Source organism: Scyliorhinus torazame, chromosome 14 (genome assembly GCF_047496885.1).
Source record: "Scyliorhinus torazame isolate Kashiwa2021f chromosome 14, sScyTor2.1, whole genome shotgun sequence".
Classification (NCBI taxonomy): Eukaryota; Metazoa; Chordata; class Chondrichthyes; order Carcharhiniformes; family Scyliorhinidae; genus Scyliorhinus; species Scyliorhinus torazame.
In genome coordinates, this window is record NC_092720.1 from 16,305,469 (window position 1) to 16,331,213 (window position 25,745).

The 25,745-nt window shown below is 49.1% G+C and overlaps 1 protein-coding gene across 2 annotated transcripts in view; it reads left to right on the top strand.

Moving 5' to 3' along the window:
• Positions 1-25,745, top strand: part of dvl3b (dishevelled segment polarity protein 3b) — a 155,191-nt gene that overhangs the window by 57,574 nt on the left and 71,872 nt on the right. For both annotated transcript variants that reach the window (XM_072473736.1, XM_072473735.1), the window contains exons 3-4: positions 6,545-6,666; positions 18,673-18,779. In XM_072473736.1, the coding sequence (XP_072329837.1) occupies positions 6,545-6,666; positions 18,673-18,779 (229 nt within the window). The remainder of the gene's footprint in view (positions 1-6,544; positions 6,667-18,672; positions 18,780-25,745) is intronic.

Genomic DNA, 25,745 nt, shown 5'->3' on the forward strand with positions numbered 1-25,745 from the left:
GTGGCTTATTAATCCTCATTGATCACGTGATGGTATGACCTTTGTGAGATCCAGACTTGTCACTGGGGTGTCCTTGACCTATAGATGTTCTGTGTATTAACAGAGCGCTGGTGGTTTTCGTGGTGGTCATCCACAGTTTCCCTTTCCCAGTTCATCCCCGGATATGTTTTGGATGCAGTTGGAGCTCTGGATGTTATGCAGTTCTGTTTCTCCTCGGCGTCACTACATTTGGTGTTGTGACTTCATAGGATGTTGGCTCACTGCAGACTTTGAATTACTTCTGTGGGTGACCAGGTTCCCTGGGGAGGATGTGTGACCCGAACCTTCTGTCCTACGCGCAGACTCGACAGTTCCGCATCCGCATGTTGGATCTGGGATAGTGTGGTGAGGCTGTCATGTGGTCTATGCCCCTTTTCGCACAGATGTCCCTGGAAGGTCTGCCAGTGTGCTGGAGCTTGTTGTCTAATATAAGCTGTTCAGAGGCACTGAACAAACTGAATATTGCACCCATTGTGACCGCCACAGATGCACTAGAGATAATCTTTCAGTTGTCTGATGATTGGAAGCTTGGAAAAGTAATCCGTGACTAGGAGAAAGTCTGGGTGAACATATAGTGAACAAACCTGTTGTGAATTTAGACCAGAGGCACAATGGAATCCCGCGAGGGTGTCGAGGTTATTTGTGCTGATGTGGTTGGTGACTCAGGCTCACTTTCCACATCCTCACCACCATCTCAATATCATTGTAGATCCCTAGCCCATACACAGTCTCCCTTGGCAGGCACCTTGTTTGCTCTATGCCGTCCAACCCGTTCTTGAGTTCCTCCTGTATGTGCACACTGCACCTTCTAGGAGGGTCAGTCGACGGAATCGCATCTTCTCTGAGATGCTGTTCAGCATCACCTCCAGAGGTTTTCCTATAGTGTCAAATCTGTCTGGGTATATCTGCTGTAGGTCGCGAACTGGCTCAATTCTTGACGTCTTCTGCTGTGATTGGTATATTGGTGCTCTCGTGGGTTCTTGTAACCCTGCTACTGTGTCCACCAGGTTAAAATATTTATAGTTTTCTACGCGTTTCTATTTTTTCTTTTTTACATAGAATTTACAGTGCAGAAGGAGGCCATTCGGCCCATCAAGTCTGCACCGGCTCTTGGAAAGAGCACCCTACCCAATTCCACACCTCCACCTTATCCCCATAACCCAGTAACCCCACCCAGCACTAAGGGCAATTTTGGACACTAAGGGCAATTTAGCATGGCCAATCCACCTAACCTGCACATCTTTGGACTGTGGGAGGAAACCGGAGCACCCGGAGGAAACCCAAGCAGACACGTGGAGAACGTGCAAACTCCGCACAGAAAGTGACCCAGCGGGGAATCGAACCTGGGACCCTGGAGCTGTGAAGCAATTGTGCTTGCCATCGTGCTGCCCATTCTATGTCAATGTATCTTTGCAATGCAACCTTTGGTGCATTCTAGAACGAGAGGTCATAGTCTTAGGAGAAGAGGTAGCAAATTTAAAACAGAGTTGAGGAGAAACTACTTCTCCTAAAGGGTTGTGAATCTGTGGAATTCACTACCCCAGAGAGCGCTGGATGCTGGGTCAGTGAGTAAATTTAAGGAGGAGTTGGACAGATTTTTAATTGGTAATGGGTTGAAGGGTTATGGAGAACGGGAAGGACGGTGGAGTTAAGGCCAGGATGGGATCAGCCATGATCGAATGGCAGAACAGACGCGATGGGCCGAATGGCCTAATTATGCTCTTATGAACGTTTGGATACATGGGTGACGCGTTGAACACAGTCGATTTGGCTGTTGTAGATTGTGTCATTGACTTCCAAGATCTGGACTACCAGCTTTATGAATTCAGCAAGTATTACTCAGCTGCAATTCCTACTTTCATACAGCTACCTGCCAGTCACATGCTGCTCTACATCCTGGTTACTTACTGATTTGTATATTCCATGAAGTGATATCACGACAGGTGGGTGAGGTGGCAGGAGGGTAGGGTGACAGATGGGTGGGGTGACAGGTGGGTGGGGTGACAGGTGGGTGGGGTGACAGGTGAGTGGGCTGGCAGGAGGGTAGGGTGACAGGTGGGTGGGGTGACAGATGGGTGGGGTGACAGGTGGTTGGGGTGACAGGTGGGTGGGGTGACAGGTGGGTGGGGTGACAGGTGGGTGGGGTGACAGGTGAGTGGGGTGACAGATGGGTGGGCTGGCAGGAGGGTAGGGTGATAGGTGGGTGGGGTGACAGGTGGGTGGGCTGGCAGGAGGGTAGGGTGACAGGTGGGTGGGGTGACAGGTGGGTGGGGTGACAGGTGGGTGTGGTGACAGGTGAGTGGGGTGACAGGTGGGTGGGGTGACAGGTGGGTGTGGTGACAGGTGAGTGGGGTGACAGGTGGGTAGGGTGACAGGTGAGTGGGGTGACAGGTGGGTGGGGTGACAGGTGGGTAGGGTGACAGGTGGGTGGGGTGACAGGTGGGTGGGGTGACAGGTGGGTGGGGTGACAGGTGGGTGGGGTGACAGGTGGGTGGGGTGACAGGTGGGTGGGGTGACAGGTGGGTAGGGTGACAGGTGGGTGGGGTGACAGGTGGGTGGGGTGACAGGTGGGTGGGGTGACAGGTGGGTGGGGTGACAGGTGGGTGGGGTGACAGGTGAGTGGGGTGACAGGTGGGTGGGGTGACAGGTGGGTGGGGTGACAGGTGGGTGGGGTGACAGGTGGGTGGGGTGACAGGTGGGTGGGGTGACAGGTGGGTGGGGTGACAGGTGGGTGGGGTGACAGGTGGGTGGGGTGACAGGTGGGTAGGGGACACGATTACTGGAATGAGGGCACAAAAGTCTGGATCAGCTGCTAGTAGAAGACATCACTCACCCAAAAAATGCCACATCGCAAGACGGCCAATAAGACCATAAGACACAGGAGCAGAATTAGGCCACTCCGCCCATCGAGTCTGCTCAGCCATTCAATCATGGGTGATATTTTTCTCATCCTCATTCTCCTGCCGTCTCCCCATATCCCCTGACCCCCTTATTAATCAAGAACCTACCTATCTCTGTCTTAAAGACACTCAGTGATTTGAGCTCCTCAGCTTCTGTGGCAAAGAGTTCCACAGGTTCCCCACCCTCTGGCCGAAGAAATTCCTTCTCAACTCTGTTTTAAAGGATCGTCCCTTCAGTCGGAGGATGTGCCCTCTGCTTCTAGTTTTTCCTACAAGTGGAAACATCCTCTCCATGTCCACTCTATCCAAGCTTCGCAGTATCCTGTAAGTTTTAATAAGATCTCTCCTCCATCCTTCTAAACTCCATCGAGTACAGACCCAGCGTCCTCAACCTTTCCTCATATGATCTGGACCAGCCTACCCGAGCAAGGCAGTTCTGCTGCCAACCTGTGGAAGGACCTGTGGTGCAAAGCCAACAACACAGCCCAGAATCACCACTCGGTTGATGATCCCACTGTGGAGGTCCCAGGCTTCAACCTCCCCCGTGGCGAATGGGTCAAACTGAACAGGTTTCGCACTCGAGTTGGGCCCTGCCGCTGCAGCCTCTTTCGTTGGGGAGACCGTGACTCACCCCTGTGCGAGTGTGGCAAAGTGCAAACCAGGGTGGGGATAATCGACCAGTGCCCCAACCTGGCTGTCTCGTTGGCCGCCACCAGGCTGCCAACCTGCTGAAGAATTTCAGAATTGACATTCAGTTGTTCATCAGTGCATACAGTAGTAGTAGGAGGGGGTAGGTGGGAGGGGTGGGCATGTGTGTGAGTGGATAATCTGCTCAGGTCGGGGGTGGTCCGGAGGGAAGGAAAGGGAGTCGGGGTGTTGAGGGCCGAGTCGGGGGTGGCAGCTGGGCCAATTGGATTTTTTCTGTCTAACATTTCCGGGTCTGAAATCTTTGACTCCAACTCCGAGTTGGAGACATTCACGGAGGGTCCCGGGGAGGAGCAGGGAAATAGCCCATTGGAAGGTTAAACTTCCTGGGTCCCTCCGCGGATGTCTCCAACTCTGAATCAGAGTGAAAGATTTCAGAAATTCACCTGCCCTGCACATCTTTGGGTTGTGGGGCTGAGACCCACGCAGACACGGGGAGAATGTGCAAACTCCACACGGACAGTGACCCAGGGCTGGGCTCGAACCTGGGACCTCGGCGCCATGAGGCAGCAATGCTAACCTCTGCGCCAGCATGCCCCCTCCCAAGTACTCCTCCAACATAAAATGATTTAAAAATCTACATTACAGCACAGTGGCACATTCTCACCTCTGTGAAGAGCCCTGGGTTGTTAAAGATGTTTAGCTAACCTCCCCTCCCGTCTCTGCCTGGGACTGCCGGCATGTGGTAACATTGCAAGTCATGCACCATCCTGACCTGGAACTACATCAGCCGATCCTTCATCGTCACTGGGTCAATGTCCTAACAACTGTGGAAGTATAGTCACCCCATGGACTGCGGAGGCTCACGGAGGCAGCTCTCCGCCACCTTCTCGAGGACAGCTAGGGATGGTCAATAAATGTTGGCCATGTTAACGGTGCCCACATCCCCGGAATGAATTTTTAAAAAGAATGCAAGTTCCTCATTTGTCTTATTTCCATGTGACACTGAGGGAGCAGGGGCAGAGCAAGTGTGCAGGTTGACATGAACAGTTCAGCGGGGAGTCACAGGAGTTACAACCTTTTCACCTCTCAAGACTTAGGGTTAGAGTTGAGCGCATGCGAGAGAAGAAAACGGGTCAGAGAAACAATGGTGCAGTGACCTGAGCTGCTTGTTAATAACCCTCTGTCAATTTGGCCACTTTACAGAGCTGTTTGAACGGGCAGCAGAGGTTTAACAGGCTCCAGTGTCATATCGAAGTTTCCTCAAAATAACTGATCGCGGCTCGCAATCGACTGGTCAGACCTGGAGCCCTGAACACTCTTAACGTTGCACTTGGCTCATGGCTATTTATTTTTAAACCGAAGAGAACAAACAGATACTTCGCAGACCAGGCAGGGCTGTGAAGCGTGAGTTTGGGCGGATGAATTGGAGGAAAATATTCTCCTTTTTCCCATCTCAGCAGGGCACCAGTGATGGATGGAAATCTTCTAATGTTTTTACGGCAAGTTTCCAAACCAAAATAGAGAAGATGCTGGGATGAGAAAAGACAGGCTTCGCGTGAAGTCATGGCCCCCATGAAATGTAAACTTTTTCTTCAGACGACACGCGGTTTCCATTTTTAAAAGACGTTTATAAAACACTATTGTGGCTAATTCTGAGCATTGGACTTCAGAACAGCAGGTCAGGGCCTTGGCGGGGATGTTGAAGAGTCTCATTAGAAAGGTAGCGGGGTTGAGGAACTTCAGTTGGGTAAGGAGGAGGCTTAAGAGGGGACGTGAGGAAAGCCTTTTTCACCCAGAGGGTGGTGGGAGTCTGGAACTCGCTGCCTGAAAGGGTGGTGGAGGCAGAGACCCTCGTAACATTTAAGAAGTATTTTGATGTGTACTTGCGATGTCGCGACAGACAAGGCTATGGGCCATGTGCTGGGAAATGAGATTAGAATATTTAGGTTCCTGTTTATGTTCGGCGCAGATGCAATGGGCTGTAGTGGCCTTTGCTGTGTTGTAGCCCTCTCTGACTCTGATGGGACTAATTGGATAGCTCATTCAAAGAACCAGTGCAGAAATGATGGGCCAAATGGTCTTCCATGCTGTAGTGCTCTCTCATCTATAATGTTGCTCCTTCTAACTGATCATCTACTTGTTGCTGTTCAGACTTGCTCGCTGACCTTGGGTCCTGGCCCTCCGTCGCCACAGATTTAAAATTTTCACCCTGCGTTTGAGACCCATTCATGACCTCGGCCATCACTATCGCTGGACATTCAACCCGTCCTGCGGCTCTCCGAGATTTCTGCACTCCTACAAATCTGATCTCTTGCGCATTCTGAATTTTAATTGCCTGTGATGAATGGGTAATGTGCCTTTAAGATCGTGCATGCAATGTCCCTTTAAGACCGGGTTTGGAACCCTGGGGGACTCCGCCTCCGGCTCCGCCTCCCAGGGGCCGGATATAAGGTGACGTCCTGTGGGTGGCGCTCAGCGAGCACTCATCTCTCTGGCCGGCGAAGTTCTCTGTTTATTAAAGCCTTCGTTTTACAAGTACACTCTCTCGTGTCATGATTGAGGGTACATCATTGTCCTACCATTGGTAGCCTTGCCTTCAGCTGCAAGGGCCTTAAGCTCTGAAATTCCCTCCTTAAACATCTTCACCGCTCTCCCTCTCTCTCCTCCATTAAGCCACCAGCCGCTGCCCTCAAGTCACGGCATGCGGGTCCGTGTGAAGTTGTGTTTGAGGAGGCTGGTGGGAAGCTCCTTGGGTTGTATTATCACATCAAAGGCAGTCTATAAATGTACATCTTTATGTGCGTCATCTCCTCTTGAATTCAGCTCTGTGCCCGCTTGCTCTCGGTCAAGCACCTCGGCGTAGTCACGGTGAAATAAATAGTGTAGCTGTCTGCTATTTTAATCTTGGAAGCTGTTCTGCTGTTGGGTTTAATGCTGAAATTATTCCTGTCTTACAGCTGGTGTCTGCGGAGGGCTCCCACTCGGATACTGGATCCACGTGCGCGGACAGCCAGTCGGATCTGCCTCCTCCCATCGAGCGGACCGGGGGCATCGGAGATTCGCGACCACCTTCCTTCCAGTAAGCACACCAGGCAATTCCACATTTGAAACTGGGACCCATTGCACTGCTTGCATTCCCCTTCAGAATTTGACCGGTGTGTTGAGCGTTGGTGGAGTTGAGCCTCTGTTTGGGGTGTCATGATGGGGTGGGGATTAGAATTATTGAACCTTGGGCGCAGAAGGAGGAAATTTGGCCCAAGCTTTTCCAGTCTCTCCACCTGCCAATCTCTCCACCTGATGGAAGCCGCTCATTCCTGGTGGTATCATGGTGAACCAATGGGATACCAGTTTACCTGAATAGGTTGGAATCAAATGTTGGCAGAAAAGACCGTGCCAGACCAATGCGAGCATTGTGGGCAATGTCACGGTCAGAGGGAAAAAAGGACAAAAACGTCCAGAGCTCCCTGGATAATGAAAGAGATGGGCTGATGATGAAAAGTAAGTCAGGTAGAAAATACAACGGAGAATCAAGCTAAATATAAAAGGGGAAGTGGGAAAGCGAATAAGAAAAGCAAGAAGAGAGCATGAAAAGAGACTGGCAGCTAATAAAAGAGAGAATTCCAAGGTTTCCTATCAGCGTATATCTAATAAAAGACAGGTAATTGAAAGAGTAGGACCGATTAAGGATAAAAAAGGAGACTTGTATGTTGAGACAGGAACAGGAGCGGGGTATTAAATGTGCATCTGACTTTACAAAGAAAGAAGATACCACCCAGGCTGAGGTGAGGGGGTACATGGGCAGCAGGGTAGCACAGTGGTTAGCACTGTTGCTTCACAGTGCCAGGGACTCGGATTCGATTCCCGGCTTGAGTCACTGTCTGTGCGGAGTCTGCACGTTCTCCCCGTGTCTGCGTAGGTTTCCTCCGGGTGCTCCGGTTTCCTCCCACAAGTCCCGGAAGACGTGCTGTTGGGTGAATTAGACATTCTGAATTCTCCCTCGGTGTACCCGAACAGGCGCCGGAACGTGGCGATGGGGGCACTTTCACAGTAACTTAATTGCAGTGTTAATGTAAGCCTACGTGTGACATATAATAAAGATTATTATTACACTAGGGCCTGAATTTGATGCTCTCTCCTGGTGGGTTGTGAGGGGGAACAGGCAAGGCTTTTGAGGGTGGGTTGGGGGGTGGGTGGCTGTACCTGGTAGCTCTCCAAGCTAGGACTTCCTCCCGGTGATAGGCGGATACCCTGCCTGCTGCCAATCAATGCTCATTAGAGCGTAAAATGGCAGAGGCCAATTGGAATCAGCGAGGATGCATTCTCTGCTGGCTCTGTAGATGGCGGAGGCCAAACCCAAACCATCCGAAAAACTGGAGCCTAGTGGACTTTACAATTCAGAAGGCGGAGGCGTTAGAAAGGTTATCTTTACTTAAAATTGATAGGGTATCAGCACCCTAGGGTACTGAGGGAAGTGAGAGTGGGATTTGCAGAGGCAGGAGTGATTATCTTCCAGCTTTCCTTAGACACTGGAGACTCGGGAATGTTACGTCCTTGTTCAAAAACGTGTGCGAGGATAAAGCCAGCAACGACAGTTTGATTTCAGTGGGACGGAAACTTCTGGAAACTATAGCTTTGGACAAAATCAATAGTCTCTTAGACAAGTGTGGGATAATGAAGGAAAGTCAGCATGGATTTATTAACGGAAAATCGTGCTTGACTAACTTGCTGGATCTTTTTGAGGGGGCAACAGGGAAGGTTGATAAGGCAACGCTGTTGATGTTGTGTATGTGGATTTTCAAAATGCATTTGATACACAGACTTGTGAGCAAACTTCTAGCTCTTGGATTAAAAAGGAAAGTAAGCACATGGATAAGAAATTGGCTGATTGACAGGAAACAGAGAGTAGTGAGAAACGGTTGTTTTTCAGATTGGGATTCAATACACTACCCCTAATCCCATGCGCTTTAATTTTACACACTAATCTCTCATGCGGGACTTTGTCAAAAGCCTTCCGAAAGTCCAAATACACCACATCCACTGGCTTCCCCTCATGAACTCTACTAGTTACGTCCTCAAAGAATTCCAGTAGTTTTGTCAAGCATGATTTCCTCTTCGTAAATCCATGCTGACTCTGTCCGATCCTGCCACTGTTTTCTAAGTGCTCTGCTGTAAAACCTTTGATAATGGATTCTAGAATTTTCCCCACTACTAACGTCAGGCTTAGTGGTCTATAATTCCCTGTTTTCTCTCTCCCTCCCTTTTTAAATAGTGGAGTTACATTAGCTACCCTCCAATCTGCAGGAACTGTTAAGAGGCTATAGAATCCTGGAAGGTGACAGCCAATGCATGCTCTATTTCTAGAGCCACTTAAGTACTCAGGGATGTAGATTATCAGGTCCTGGGGATTTATCAGCCTTCAATTCCTTCAATTTCCTCAACACTATTTCTCTAGTAATATTGATCTCCTTCAGTTCCTCTCTCTCACTAAACCCTGCGTTCCCCAACATTTCTGGTATCTTATTTGTGAAGAATGTGTTTAGTTGCTCAGTGATTTCCTTGTCCCCTATTGTACATTCCCCTGTTCCTGACTGTAAGGGACCTACATTTGTCTCCACCAATCTTTTTCTCTTCACGTACATATAGAAACCTTTTCAGTCAGTTTTTACGTTCCCTGCAAGCTTACTCTCGTACTCTATTTTCCCCTTCTTAATCAATCCCTTGGTCCTTTTCTAAATTCTAAACTGCTACCAATCCTCAGACCTTGTTTTTCTTGGCCAATTTGTATGTTTCTTCCTTGAATTGAATACTATTGTTAATTTGTACTCCATGGATTGGCCACCTTTCCCTTTTTTACTTTTCCGGGAATAAAGAATTGTTGCAGTTCCCCCATGCGCTCCTAGAATGTTTGCTATTGCCTATAGACTGTCATTCATTTAAGTTACGTTCACCAATCGATCATACCCAACTCACGCCTCATATCATCATAGTTTCCTTTATTAAGATTCAGAACCCTAGTCTCAGAATCAACTACTTCACTCTCCATTTAGATAACAAGTTGCCTTTTTATTCCTCTGACCTAAATGGATAACCTCACACTTGTCCACGTTAAATTCCATCTGCCAAATTTTTCCCCATTCACCGAATCTATCCATATCCCCACTCTCTGCTTTCTGCTGGTTAGCCAATCCTCTGTCCAAGCTGATATATTACCCCCAACGTTTGTGCAGCATGTTATCAAATGCCTTTCGGAAGTCGAAACACACTACATCTACAGGACCCCATTATCCACTTTGCTTCTTACATCTTCGAAGCAATCTCGCAAATTAGTCAAACACGATTTACCCTTCGCAAAACCATGCTGGCCCTGATGGATTAACCTCCCTGCTGTCCCATTGCTACTTCCTTAATAATGGATTCCATCAATTTTCCAATGTCAGATGTTAAACTAACTGGTCTATAGTTTCCCACTTTTTGCCTTCCTCCCTTTTTGAATAGGCGTGTTACACTTGCCTTTTACCAATCCAATGGAACTGTTCCAGAATCCAGAGAAAACCTCCACCATCTCTGCTGCCACTTCCTTTAAGAGCCTAGGATGTTGGCCATCAGGCCGTATGAACTTGCCTGCCTTTAATCCCAATAGTTTGCTTAGTGCTTTGCTCTGTGGCCATGGAAAAAGTGTATGCGTTAGTTGGCATCTTACAAAGTTCTGTAGCTTCTGGAACAGTCCCGGCAGATTGCAGGGTGGCAAATGTAACCCCGCTATTTAAAAAAGGAGGGAGGGAGAAAACAGAGAATTATAGACGAGCCAGTCTAACATCAGTAGTAGGGAAAGTGCTAGAGTCTATTATAAAGGATGCGACAACAGAACACGTAGAAAATATCAATGGGATGAGACAAGAACAACATGAATTTATGAAAGAGAAATCATGTCTGACAAACCTACTGAAGTTTTTGGGGGAATGTAACCTCGTAGAATAGATAAGGGTGAACCAGTGGATGTGGTGTATTTGGATTTTTAGAAAGCTTTCGATAAAGTCCCACGTCAGAAGTTAGTGTGTAGAATTAAAGTGCCTTGGATTGGGGGTAATATATTGGCAGGGAGTGAGAATTGGTTAGAAGAAAGGAAATAAAGAGTCGGAATAAATGGGTCTTTTTTGAAGTGGCAGGCGGTGACTAATGGAGTGCTTGGGTCCCAGCTATTCACAACATACATCAACAGTTTGGATGAGGAACCAAATGTAATGTTTCCAAGTTTACTGACGGCTCGAAACTTTGTAGGAATGTGAGTGGTGAAGAGGAGTGACTTGGACGAGTTGAGTGAGTGAGAAAATAACCTGGATAAATGTGAAGTTATCCACTTCGGCTGGACAAACAGAATGGCAGAGTATTATTTAACTCGTGATAGATTGGAAAATGTTGATGTACAAAGAGACCTGGGTGTCCGCGTACACAGGTCATTGAAAGCAAGCATGCAGCTACAGCAAGCAAGAAACAAGGTGGCTCATGGTACAATATTCATCTGGGGGAATTCTGAGGTGAAATCCACACACATTCACTTGAGTTCAGAGAGGAGTGTGTCTTGCCACAGTCACCTTGTGTGTTTAAAAGGTGAGAGACCATTGTAGCTTAAGATGTACTTTGTAATTCATGTTAATCTTTAAATCTGTGTGTATTTGTTAAGCTAAGCAAAAGAGTATTGCATCATCATCCAATTTTCTCATGTTTAATTTTTTTTAAATTCTCGGTGCTGAAGCAAATTAGAGGGGTGGGGGGAGGGGGTGGTGTCAATCTTATGGAGCAAAGGCAGGTAAGTGGAACTGAGACACAGATCAGCTGTGATCTGCTTGAATGGCAAAGCGGGGTTGAGGGGCCAAATGGCTTCCCTTTCCGTCGGCACAGGGGCAGTGATTGGACGGAAGTCGGGCAGCAGAGCGACGCAATGTAGTCAAATCACGTCTAATGCATCCTGGTGTTCTCGAGGTATCATTCGGTGTGCTGTCGAACAATCACCTTTTGTTTTTACCAGGTGTAACTTTCAAAAGGCAATTGGTGAAATACTCCAATTGTTTGGCCCCTTGTTTCGCACTATAACCAATCACCGTTTATCGATGTGCCATTTGTCAATGGTCTCCGTTGATTATTCTTTTTGTCTGCTGTGTACGTGCTGTGTACGTTCCCTCTGCCGCAGAAAAATACTTTTCACTGTACTTTGGTACATGTGACAATAAATCAAATCAAATCAGTCTATCAACTCGATGGGGTAGGAATGACTGGGCAACTGGAAAAGAGCAAGGAAGCGGAACTGATTGGATAGCTGCTTCAAAGAGCTAGCACAGGCAAGATGTGGGCTGAATGCCCTCCTTCCGGGGGGGGTGGGGGGGGGGGGGGGGAGGTGTGGTACGACCCGTGAGCTTCCTCAAGATCTGTTGTTGCGACGCGCAGCATGATGCGAATCTGCGACCACCCACCAGACTCCCCCCAGACCCCAGCTTACGATGGCGGGATGGAGTCACCTGATTTGATAAGAGAAAGATCAGCCAGCCCAAGCCTGACCTTTTGCGACTCTGCCCCGTGGAGCTCGCAAGCAGCTGCCTGAATTCAGACCAAAACTAATGGCTGAATAATTAGCTGAAAGAAAAAAATGCGAAGAATTGAAAATGGATCCTTTAACTCTTGGTTTTTTTTGTGTTGCTGTGGTAACTTTCGATCCCCCCCACTGCCTCTGCTGTATTTGTAGACCGGGCTCTAGGAATTTGTTGCTGTGCTTCTGGCCGGTTTATACTAGTCATTATCGGATTAGAGAGAATAGAGTCCTGCTGCAGACGATGCATTGTGGCCCAGGTTCCAAACCCGCCGTTTATCTTATTACGTTACTGACGGAACTGCCTTGTTTCACCATTCAGCGATGGTGAGTTTGTAATTAAACAAACAGCTCCCGTGTCACGGACAAAACATAAGAACGTTAAATATAGGAGCTGGAGTATGACGCACAGATCAGACCTACTCCACCAGTCAGTACGATCGGGGTTGGTCTTTTACACCAACCCCACTGTCCTGGTCTCAGCCCAATTTCCTTATGCCCAAACATCTGTGGAACACAGACTGGAATATACTCAAAACCTTTTTTTACGCAGTGGGTGATTAGGATTTAATGAAAATCTTTATCGTCACAAGTAGGCTAACATTAACACTGCAATGAAGTTACCGTGAAAAGCCCCTAGTCGCCACACTCCGGCGCCTGTTCGGGGGGAGAATTCAGAATGTCCAAATTACCTAACTGGATTTGGAATGCAATGCCTGAGAGATTGATTCAGTCGTGGCCTTCAAAAGGAAATTGGATCATTTTCTGAAAAGGAAAGATGGGTGGTATGGTGGCACAGTGGTTAGCACTGCTGCCTCACAGCGCCAGGGTCCCAGGTTCAATTCCAGCCTTGGATGACTGTCTGTGTGGAGTTTGCACGTTCTCCCCGTGTCTGCGTGGGTTTCCTCCGGGTGCTCCGGTTTCCTCCCACAGTCCAAAGATGTGCAGGTTAGGTGGGGTTATGTGGATAGGGCGGGGGAGTGGGCCTAGGTAAGGTGCTCTTTCAAAGGGTCGATGCAGACTCTATAGTGCAGATGGAGGCCATGGGCCCATGAGGATTCTATGGAGTTGATTCAGGGCTATGGGGAACAGGCAGGGAAGTGGCACAAAATGGGCTGAAAGACTTCCTTCTGTGCTATAAGAATTCTAGGATCACTCGCAACCCTCTGGGGTAGACAGTTTCAATCCTGTGCGAGTGAGAAAATTTCTCCTCATCTCAGTCCTAAACCTCCTAGCTCATGAAAGGGTGTTGCTCCCATGCGCTGACCGTAGAACCAGGCGGGATCTGTAGAATTATTTACCGCAGGCAGCTGTAAGGGCTGGATCTTTAAGTATATTCAAGACTGAGATAGATGGATTTTTAATGAGTCAGGGAATCGAAGGTTATGGGGATAAGGTGGGAACGTGGAGGATTATCAGATCACTCATCATCACATTGAAGTGGTGGAGCAGATGGATCGAATGGCCTCCTTATCCTCCAATGTCTTATGGACCACAGAATGGGGACAGGGTTGGGTTTGGTTTGGGTGGTACAAATGGCCAAATAGCCTGGTCATTATGTCGATACTGTCTAGTCAAACACACTTATTCTTATTCACTGACGAGATGTGGACATCAGTGACAAGATCAATATCTCTTGCCCATCTCTTAGTGCACTCGAACAGCCGTGGTGAGATGCCTTCTTGAACCGCTGCAGTCCCTGAGGGGTAGGTGTACCCACTGTGCTGTGAGGGAGGGAGATCCAGGATTTTGACCCAGCGACAGTGAAGGAATGACGATATATTTCCGAATCAGCGTGATGTGCGGCTGAGGGGAACTTCCAGGAGGCGATGTCCCCATGATTCTGCTGCCATTCTTCTCCTAGGCGGAGGTCACCGGTTTGGGGAGGGGGTTGCTGTTGAAGGTGCCTTGCCACAGGGCATCTTGTTGATGGTGCACATGGCTGCCAACGTGCGTCAGTGATTATCATAGAATTTACAGCGCAGAAGGAGGCCATTCGGCCCATCGAGTCTGCACCGGCTCTTGGAAAGAGCACCCTACCCAAGGTCAACACCTCCACCCTATCCCCATAACCCAACCCAACACTAAGGGCTATTTTGGACACTATGGGCAATTTATCATGGCCAATCCACCTAACCTGCACATCTTTGGACTGTGGGAGGAAACCGGAGCACCCGGGGGAAACCCACGCAGACACGGGGAGGATGTGCAGACTCCGCACAGACAGTGACCCCAAGCCGGAATCGAACCTGGGACCCTGGAGCTGTGAAGCAATTGTGCTATCCACAATGCTACTGTGCTGCCCTTTTGTTGATTGAGGGCATGAAGGCGTAAGGTGGTTGATGGGGTTCAAATCAAGTGGGCCTGCTTTGTCTTGGATGGTGCCGAATTCCTTGAGTCTTGTTGGAGCTGCATTCACCCAAGCAAGTGGAGAGCCTTCCATAACACTCCTGACTTGTGGCTCAGATAGTGGGCAAGCTTTGGGCGTCAACAAATTAGTTAGTCAACTCGGAATTCTTGGCCTCTTGTACACACAGTATTGCTATGGCGGATCCAATTAAGCTTTGGTCAGTGATGGCTGCAAAATGTTGATGGTGAGAAATTCAACAAAGGTAATCCTGTTGAAAGTCAAAGGGAGATGGTTAGACTCTAGTTGGGAATGATTATTATGTGGCACTTGCCTGGCGCCAATGTTACTGTTCACATATCAGTCCGAGCCTGGATATTGCCCAGGTCGTGCTGCGTGGACTGCTTCAGTATCAGTGAAGTTGTGAATGGAACTGGAAACTGTGACCTAACGACGGAGGGAGGGTGGTTGGATAAAGCAGCTCAAGTTGATTGGACTTATCACAGTCTGCTGGGGAATTCCTGCAATAATGGTAGAACCCTCAAGAGTATTGACAGTCAGAGAGATCTTGGTGTACAGGTCCACAGGTCACTGAAAGGGGCAACACAGGTGGAGAAGGTAGTCAAGAAGGCATTCGGCATGCTTGCCTTCATTGGCCGGGGCATTGAGAATAAGAATTGGCAAGTATTGGTGCAGCTGTATAGAACCTTAGTTAGGCCACACTTGGAGTATAGTGTTCAATTCTGGTCGCCACACTACCAGAAGGATGTGGAGGCTTTAGAGAGGGTGCAGAAGAGATTTACCAGAATGTTGCCTGGTATGGCGGGCATTAGATATGAGGAGCGGTTGAATAAACTCGGTTTGTTCTCACTGGAACGACGGAGGTTGAGGGGCGACCTGATAGAGGTCTACAAAATTATGAGGGGCATAGACAGAGTGGATAGTCAGAGGCTTTTCCCCAGGGTAGAGGGGTCAATTACTAGGGGGCATAGGTTTAAGGTGAGAGGGGCAAGGTTTAGAGTAGATGTACGAGGCAAGTTTTTTACGCAGAGGGTAGTGAGTGCCTGGAACTCGCTACCGGAGGAGGTGGTGGAAGCAGGGACGATAGTGACTTAAAATTTAAGGGGCATCTTGACAAATACATGAATAGGATGGGAATAGAGGGATACGGACCCAGGAAGTGTAGAAGATTGTAGTTTAGTCGGGCAGCATGGTCGGCACGGGCTTGGAGGGCCAAAGGGCCTGTTCCTGTGCTGTACATTTCTTTGTTCTTTGTTGATATTCCGGGACTGAGATGACTGACGAGCAACAATCAGCACCTCCTTTCTTGGTGCACGGTATGGCTCCAGTCTATGGAGACCACCTCCTTTCTTGGTGCACGGTATGGCTCCAGCCTATGGAGACCACCTCCTTTCTTGGTGCACGGTATGACTCCAGCCTATGGAGACCACCTCCTTTCTTGGTGCACGGTATGGCTCCAGCCTATGGAGAGTTTCCCCCGGTTTCCATTGAATTCAATTTTGTCAGTGTTCCTTGATGCCCCACGTGGTCAAATGCTGCCTTGATGTCAGGGGCCGTTCCTTCCATCTCCCCTCTTAAGTTCAGCTCTTCTTTTTGCCCGTTTGAACCGAGGCTGTAAGAGGCCAGGAGCCGGGTGCCCCTGACAGAAGCAGGAATGTGGAAAACCAGCCGGGGGGGGGGGATTTGGAATAGTCGAGCCTGGAGGTAACAAAGCCATGAATGAGGGATTCAGCGGCGGATGAGTGGAGACGGGGACAAAGTCAGGTGACGTTCTTGAGGTGGAAATATGCAGTCATGAACAGTGTGATAATGTAGAGACAGCGGAGGAGTTGAGAGAGGTGGTGGTGAGATAGAGCTGGGTGTTACCAGCGTATGTGCGAAAAACAACGCTCTGCTTTCAGACAATGTCGGTGAGGAGAAACTTGCCAGTGAGGAATAGGAGGGTGGGTGGCAAGGATAGCTACATGGGGGATACCAGAGTTAATCGTATGGGTCCAGGAAGAGAAGCCATTGCAAAGGATTCTCTGGCTGAGATAAGACAGATAAGAAGGGAACCAGGTGAGAGCAGTCCCACCCAGTTAGACAACAGTGGAGAGACCTTGGCGGAAGATGGTGTGATCACCATGTCAAAACCTGCAGACAGGTCGGAAAAGGGTATGAAGGAAAAGTATGCCTTTGCGACAAATACAAATACTTCGATAAAACGTAAAGTCGTCTCTGCACCACCCTTCAGACACTCCCAGGACAAGTATAGCACGGGTTAGATGAAGAGTAAAGCTCCCTCTTGACCGCCCGATCATGTTTTGCAAATCTTTGTTTCGACAGATATGGCAATGTTTCCTGAATTACTGGCTGCTTCCACCAGGGGGCAGTGAGCCACCACAGTTGAACAAATTAACTTTAGAAAAAGGGGCTGTCGGTTTGCGGCTTTGATTGAGACCAGTCAGAGTTAATTTCGCTGTCCCTACACTTTCAGCAGACGCTTCAAAGTCGGTACGGGTATTGTGCAAAGGATTGGAGGGGAGAATTCCAGCTTTCCTTTACCCCTTAGAAAATGCTTCCTGATTTTGCTCCGAATAGTCTTGTTTTAATTGAATGGGTATCTGCGGCTGTCAGCTCCCAGTTTGCTTCTTCACCAGAGTATAGTTTAACTGCCTGATGCCCCGTGGCTGTGAGCTGGAGGTGTGAGCTTATTGATTAACGTTGGGTTGGGGAGGGTGCAGATTCCTGGTCATTGGCAGGTGGCCGCTAACCCGTTGCTACGTTAATTTCTGCGAGGTGGTCGGACGAGGGCCGCATCTGGTTTGGATGTGATGCTCCCACAGATGCATAGCCGATTGACCTTTGCACCCTGCTAAAGAACGACCTCTTGGGCAATGTAATAGAGGTCACTTGATGCCTTGAAAACATTGCTTTGTGAAAGTGGTCAAGCAGTACGGAGAACAGTCAAAGAATAAAGAAACATACAGCACAGGAACAGGCCCTTCGGCCCTCCAAGCCTGTGCCGACCATGCTGCCCGTCTAAACTAAAATCTTCTACACTTCCTCGGTCCGTATCCCTCTATTCCCATCCTATTCATGTATTTGTCAAGATGCCCCTTAAACATCACTATCGTCCCTGCTTCCACCACCTCCTCCGGCAGCGAGTTCCAGGCACCCACTACCCTCTGTAAAAAAAAAAAAAAAACTTGCCTCGTACATCTACTCTAAACCTTGCCCCTCTCACCTTGAACCTATGCCCCCTAGTAATTGACCCCTCTACCCTGGGGAAAAGCCTCTGCCTATCCACTCTGTCTATGCCCCTCATAATTTTGTAGACCTCTATCAGGTCGCCCCTCAACCTCCGTCGTTCCAGTGAGAACAAACCGAGTTTATTCAACCGCTCCTCATATCTAATGCCCTCCATACCTGCCTGCAGCAAGACCTGGAAAATATTCAGCCCGGGTTTGATACATGCCAATCGGTATTCGCAACATATAAGCGGCAGCGAATGACAACGTCGCAGAATCTTTACAGTGTGGACGGAGGCCAATTGGCCCATCGAGTGTGCACTGGCTCTCTGAAAGAGCATTCGACCTCGCCCCGCTCCCCTGCCTTTATCCCGGTAACCTCGCACCTTCTTTCTTTTCAGATAGCAATCCGACCACCTCCAACAGGACAGAATCTCTAATCATCTCCCCTTGGCACCGAGTCCCCCACCATCAACATCCTTGGAAGGGGGGGGGGGGGTGGCATCGGTACAGGAGGAGGCCATTCAGCCCCTTTCAATCTGCCGCTCAACTCTGCCGGTTAACCGCCAGTGACTCTCCTCGGTAGAATCATACGGCACAGGCCATTTGACCCATCGTACTCGTACTTGTCCTTTGAAAGAGCCGTTCAGTAAATCTCACTCTGCTACCATTTTTCCTGAGTCCTGCGATATCTTTTTTTATTTTAAAGTGATATATATATAATTCTGTGCTGTATAATCCTGACGTTATCTGCAACCACGTTGCTAACATGTACAAATTGCCGTCAGTGACAGTGTGACTGGTTTGCCGGGTTTTACCTTGCCAGCTGCTTGGCGCATGGCGATGATGTGGGATTCTGACTCGCGGCCTTCATTTTGTTGAAACAAATGTATTGTTTTCCCACAGCGCCAATGCAGCCGGGAGTCAGGACAACCTGGACAACGAGACGGAGACCGAGTCGGCGGTGTCCTCGCGAAAGGAGCGGCTCCGTCGGAAAGAAGGTCATGAACATGGTGAGTGACCCGCTGCTGGCTGGGTTGCATGTGGTGAGGAAAACAGTGCCGCTGACGGCGTACCGGGGGTGCTCTGTCAGAGGGTTGGTGCAGACTCAATGGGCTGAATGGCCTACTTCTTCACGATGTGGAGATGCCGGCGTTGGACTGGGGTGAGCACAGTACGAAGTCTTACAACACCAGGTTAAAGTCCAACAGGTTTGTTTCGATGTCACTAGCTTTCGGAGCGCTGCTCCTTCCTCAGGTGAATGAAGAGGTCTGTTCCAGAAACACATATATAGACAAATTCAAAGATGCCAAACAATGCTTGGAATGCGAGCATTAGCAGGTGATTAAATCTTTACAGATCCAGAGATGGGGTAACCCCAGGTTAAAGAGGTGTGAATTGTCCAAGCCAGGACAGTTGGTAGGATTTCGCAGGCCAGATGGTGGGGGATGAATGTAATGTGACATGAATTCCAGGTCCCGGTTGAGGCCGCACTCGTGTGCGGAATTTGGCTATAAGTTTCTGCTCGGCGATTCTGCGTTGTCGCGGGTCCTGAAGGCCGCCTTGGAGAACGCTTACCCGGAGATCAGAGGCTGAATGCCCGTGACTGCTGAAGTGTTCCCCGACTGGAAGGGAACATTCCTGCCTGGTGATTGTTGCGCGATGTCCGTTCATTCGTTGTCGCAGCGTCTGCATGGTCTCGCCAATGTACCACGCTTTGGGACATCCTTTCCTGCAGCGTATGAGGTAGACAACGTTGGCCGAGTCGCACGAGTATGTACCGCGTACCTGGTGGGTGGTGTTCTCACGTGTAATAGTGGTATCCATGTCGATGATCTGGCACGTCTTGCAGAGATTGCCATGGCAGGGTTGTGTGGTGTCATGGTCACTGTTCTGAAGACTGGGTAGTTTGCTGCAAACAATGGTTTGTTTGAGGTTGCGCGGTTGTTTGAAGGCAAGTAGTGGGGGTGTGGGGATGACCTTGGCAAGATGTTCATCGTCATCAATGACGTGTTGAAGGCTGTGAAGAAGATGCTTCACAGCCTTCAACACGTCATTGATGACGATGAACACCTTGCCAAGGTCATCCCCACACCCCCACTACTTGCCTTCAAACAACCGCGCAACCTCAAACAAACCATTGTTTGCAGCAAACTACCCAGCCTTCAGAACAGTGACCACGACACCACACAACCCTGCCATGGCAATCTCTGCAAGACGTGCCAGATCATCGACATGGATACCACTATTACACGTGAGAACACCACCCACCAGGTACGCGGTACATACTCGTGCGACTCGGCCAACGTTGTCTACCTCATACGCTGCAGGAAAGGATGTCCCAAAGCGTGGTACATTGGCGAGACCATGCAGACGCTGCGACAACGAATGAACGGACATCGCGCAACAATCACCAGGCAGGAATGTTCCCTTCCAGTCGGGGAACACTTCAGCAGTCACGGGCATTCAGCCTCTGATCTCCGGGTAAGAGTTCTCCAAGGCGGCCTTCAGGACCCGCGACAACGCAGAATCGCCGAGCAGAAACTTATAGCCAAGTTCCGCACACATGAGTGCGGCCTCAACCGGGACCTGGAATTCATGTCACATTACATTCATCCCCCACCATCTGGCCTGCGAAATCCTACCAACTGTCCTGGCTTGGACAATTCACACCTCTTTAACCTGGGGTTACCCCATCTCTGGATCTGTAAAGATTTAATCACCTGCTAATGCTCGCATTCCAAGCATTGTTTGGCATCTTTGAATTTGTCTATATATGTGTTTCTGGAACAGACCTCTTCATTCACCTGAGGAAGGAGCAGCGCTCCGAAAGCTAGTGACACCGAAACAAACCTGTTGGACTTTAACCTGGTGTTGTAAGACTTCGTACTCTACTTCTTCACTGCAGGGATTCTATGGTAAGAAGTCTTATAACACCAGGTTAAAGTCCAGCAGGTTTGTTTCAAACACTAGCTTTCGGAGCGCTGCTCCTTCCTCAGGTGAATGAAGAGGTGGATTCCAGACACATATATATATAGACAGATTCAAAGATGCAAGACAATGCTTAGAATGCGAGCATTTGCAGGTAATTAAGTGTTTACAGATCCAGAGATGGGGTAGCCCCAGGTTAAAGAGGTGTGAATTGTCTCAAGCCAGGACAGTTGGTAGGATTTTGCAGGCCAGATGGTGGGGGATGAATGTAATGCGACATGAATCCCAGGTCCCGGTTGAGGCCGCACTCATGTATGCGGAACTTGGCTATAAGTTTCTGCTCGGCGATTCTGCGTTGTCGCGCGTCCTGAAGGCCGCCTTGGAGAACGCTTACCCGGAGATCAGGGGCTGAATGCCCTTGACTGCTGAAGTGTTCCCCGACTGGAAGGGAACATTCCTGCCTGGTGATTGTCGCACGATGTCCGTTCATTCGTTGTCGTAGCGTCAAACACGGGACACAACTGACAGAGTACCCGTCGTCGTCCAGTACTTCCCCGGAGCAGAGAAACAACAACATCTTCTTCACAGCCTTCAACACGTCATCGATGAAGATGAACATCTTGCCAAGGTCATCTCCACACCCCCACTACTTGCCTTCAAACAACCGCGCAACCTCAAACGGACCATTGTTTGCAGCAAACTACCCAGCCTTCAGAACAGTGACCACGACACCACACAACCCTGCATGGCAATCTCTGCAAGACGTGCCAGATCATCGACATGAATACCACCATTACACGTGAGAACAACACCCACCAGGTACGCGGTACATACTCGTGTGACTCGGCCAACGTGGTCTACCTCATACGCTGCAGGAAAGGATGTCCCGAAGCGTGGTACATTGGCGAGACCATGCAGACGCTGCGACAACGAATGAACGGACATCGTGCGACAATCACCAGGCAGGAATGTTCCCTTCCAGTCGGGGAACACTTCAGCAGTCAAGGGCATTCAGCCTCTGATCTCCGGGTAAGCGTTCTCCAAGGCGGCCTTCAGGACGCGCGACAACGCAGAATCGCCGAGCAGCAACTTATAGCCAAGTTCCGCACACATGAGTGCGGCCTCAACCGGGACCTTGGATTCATGTCGCATTACATTCACCCCCCACCATCTGGCCTGGGCTTGCGAAATCCTACTAACTGTCCTGGTTTGAGACAATTCACATCTCTTTAACCTGGGGTTACCCCTATCTCTGGATCTGTAAACACTTAATAAACTGCAAATGCTCGCATTCTAAGCATTGTATTGCATCTTTGAATTTGTCTATATATATGTTTCTGGAATCTACCTCTTCATTCACCTGAGGAAGGAGTAGTGCTCCGAATGCTAGTGTTTGAAACAAACCTGTTGGACTTTAACCTGGTGTTGTTAAGACTTCTCACCCCAGTCCAACGCCGGCATCTCCACATCAGGGATTCTATGGGCAGAGAAAGATGCTCATGTAATTCGGCCATGACAAGCTGCCCTCAACCTGACGCCCCACTCACCTGCACATTCCACAGGGATAATGGCAACTACGGAACCGGTTGTCCAGACCAACACTACCAATGATCCCAACTCCTGCTCCAGGTCAAATCAGCTGCCTCTCCGCTGTTTGGGAGCCAGACCTGGCAAAACTGAAGCCATACTGAGCACAAAGGAAGGTGGTTGTGGTTGTTGGAGGTCAGTCATCTCGACCCAAGGACATCGGTACAGGGTTTCCCCAGGGCAGTGTCATAGGCCCAACAATCTTCAGCTGTTTCACCCACAGACATTTCCACCGTCGTAAGGCTCGAAAGTGGGACACTCGCTGATGGTTGCACGGTGTTCAGTACCATTCTCCATCCCTTGGCTGATGAAACAGCCCGTGCCTGCATGACCTGGCCAACGTTCAGGCTGGGCCGGCAGGTAACATTCGCGCCACAATCTTCTTTACCCGGGGAGTAACTAGAATGTGGAAATTTCCACCCCACGGAGTGGTTGAGGGGAATAGCACAGAGGGGAAGCTGGGGATGTACACGAAGGAGCAAGGAGCAGAAGGATATGTTGATGGGATGGAATGAAATTGGATGGGAGGATGAGTAGGTGGAGCACAAACATCTGCTGGGCCGGGTGGCCTGTTACTGTTCTGCAGATTTGTTGTAATTCTGTGTTAAAAGGTGGGCGGGGGGAGGTTGTAAATGTGCTTCCGCCAAATACTAGGTGCTTGTGCAGCAGTTTTCAATGTATTTGTGGGGAGTGGGGTTTAGGGGTTGGCATTCCACCACTGCCAAAATGTTACATTCCCACACAATCCCAAATTAGCCACAGATGAGGGCCAGGTCAACCATCCACGAGGGAACCTATATATTGTGTCCCCATTGCAGCATTCAGTTGGTTCATAAATGAACAATATCCATTGGCGGTAAGTTCTTTTGGATGCACTGAGGTCTTGACAGGCAGGTAGCACAGTGGTTAGCACTGTTGCTTCATGTCGCCAGGGTCCCAGGTTCGATTCCCGGCTTGGGTTACTGTCTGTGCGGAGTCTGCGCGTTCTCCCCGTGTCTGCATGGGTTTCCTCCGGGTGCTCCGGTTTCCTCCCACAAGTCCCGAAAGACGTGCTGTTCGGTAATTCTCCCTCTATGTACCCAAACAGGCGCCGGAGTGCGGCGAGGACTAGAGGATTTTCACAGTTAATGTAAACCTACCTGTGACATTAATAAAAATTATTATTACTATAGAAATGGTAGCCTTTCTTGCTTTCCAGGGCTTTCGTCTCTAATACTCCGAGAATACATTCCATCCATTCACTATTTCCTAACTCTCTCTCAGTTTCTTTGAGACACTCATTTTAATTACATCTTTGACTCCGCTATTAATCAACCCCAAATCCTGGCCATGCTTTAGACACTGAGACCATAAGCTCTGGAATTCTGTCCCTAAACCTCTCCATCTCTCTCCTTCTTTAAGAAGCTCTTTGAAACCTACCTCTTTGACCAAACATTTAGTCACCTGTCCTGATAGCTACTCCTTTGGCTCAGTCCCAGTTTTTGTCTGATAGGACTCTGACACTGGTTTGATTTTTGATTTGATTTATTGTCACATGTACCGAAGTACGGTGAAAAGTATTTTTCAGCAGCTGAGGGAACGTACGCAGTACGTACATAGTAGACACAAGAATAATCAACAGAGAATATTGACAAATGGTACATCGACAAAACAGTGATTGGTTACAGTGCGGCACAAGGGGCCAAACAAAGCAAATACATGAGCAAGAGCAGCATAGGGCGTCGTGAATAGTGTTCTTACAAGGAACAGATCAGTTCGAGGGGGAGTCGTTGAGGAGTCTTATAGCTGTGGGGAAGAAGCTGTTCCTATGTCTGGATGTGCGGGTCTTCAAACTTCTGTACCTTCTGCCTGATGGAAGGGTCTGGAAGAAGGCAATGCCTGGGTGGGAGGGGTCTCTGATAACGCTGTCTGCCTTCCTGAGGCAGCGAGAGGTGTAGACAGAATCAATGTGGGGGTGGCAGGTTTGTGTGATGCGTTGGGCTGAGTTCACCACACTCCGCAGTTTCTTGAGATCTTGGACCGAGCAGTTGCCATACCGAGCTGGAATGTAGTCGGATAGGATGCTCTCTATGGCACATCTGTCGAAGTTTGTGAGAGTCAATGCAGACATGCCAAATTTCTTTAGCTTCCGTAGGAAGTAGAGACGTTGAGACGTAGTGCTGTATAAATGCAAGTTGTTGCCTTTGCTTTGAGAAAGGAATTTCTCTCAATCCCAAATCTCAGTTGAAACTGTATCCCTCTGTCCCACTCTCACTCTTAGAGGCCCTGGGACTATCAATATTTACGGGAGGCCCTTTATTAATATTGACTCACGCCTGGAAATATTCACCAACCAACATTGCTTTTTAAAAAAACGTTATTGGTCTCCGAACTCATTATTGTTTATGGGATCTTGCTGTGTGCAAATTTGCTGTCACGGTTTCTAAGTGTAAGCAGTGGGCCACACTTCAAAAGTACTCGATTGGCTTTGTAGCATTTTGGGATGATTTAAGGTGATGCGAGGTGCTGCGCGAACGCCCTTGGAAAATGTCCTTTCTAATGGAGGGACACCGCGAACTCTGCTCGCTCTCCGAGTGTTGTCACGGCTGAGATACGTTTATTCTTCATCTATCCGTTGCCCGCACAGCGCCCCCTCTCCTCGGCTTTGTGAGGATCACGGTGCTCAGTGAGCCACGAAGCCACTGGCCTGCATCCACCCCACTCCGGTCCCTTTCCCATGTTTCGTGTTTTCCGTCTCCTGGCGTTTGTGCAGTTGACGGGGAGTGGCGGGAGTCCCTGTGACCTATTTGCCGGCTCCACTCGTTGTTTCTTGGCCTCCACTCGCTTGTGGAATCGCAGTCCCGGGGAAGGGGGGGTCAACAGCACTGATCAATCTGTCTTGGGTTAAATGCAATGCAACAAATAAAGTGCGGAGCGGATTCATTCACCAAGGGATGGGAAAGCAGTGGCAGAGCGGTATTGTTGCTGGATCAGTGAACCTTTAGCCTAGCAAACATTTTGAGGAGCTTCACTGGGAGAAATTATGAAACAAAACCTAATACCAAGTCTCAAGACAGACTAGGGCAAGTGACCAAAAGCATGATTGAAGAGTTAGGTCTTTAAAGGATTGTCTTAAAGTGGGAAAGAGATGTAGGGAGGGAATTTGAAACCTTAGGACATGAGCAGCTGAGGGTATGACCACCAGCGGTGGAGTGATGTAAGTCAGGGATACTCGAGAGGCCAGGATTGCTGGAGCACACAGATCTCGGGCAGTTACATCATTCAGAAACATTACACAGATCACACAGAATTTGCAGTGCAGGATGAGGCCACACAGCTCATCGAGTCTGCACCGGCTCTTGGAAAGAGCACCCTACCCAAGCCCACGCTCCCACCCTCCCTGTAACCCAGTAACCCCACCCAACCTTTTTGAACAGTTACGGGCAATTTATCACGGCCAATCCACCTAACCTGCACATCTT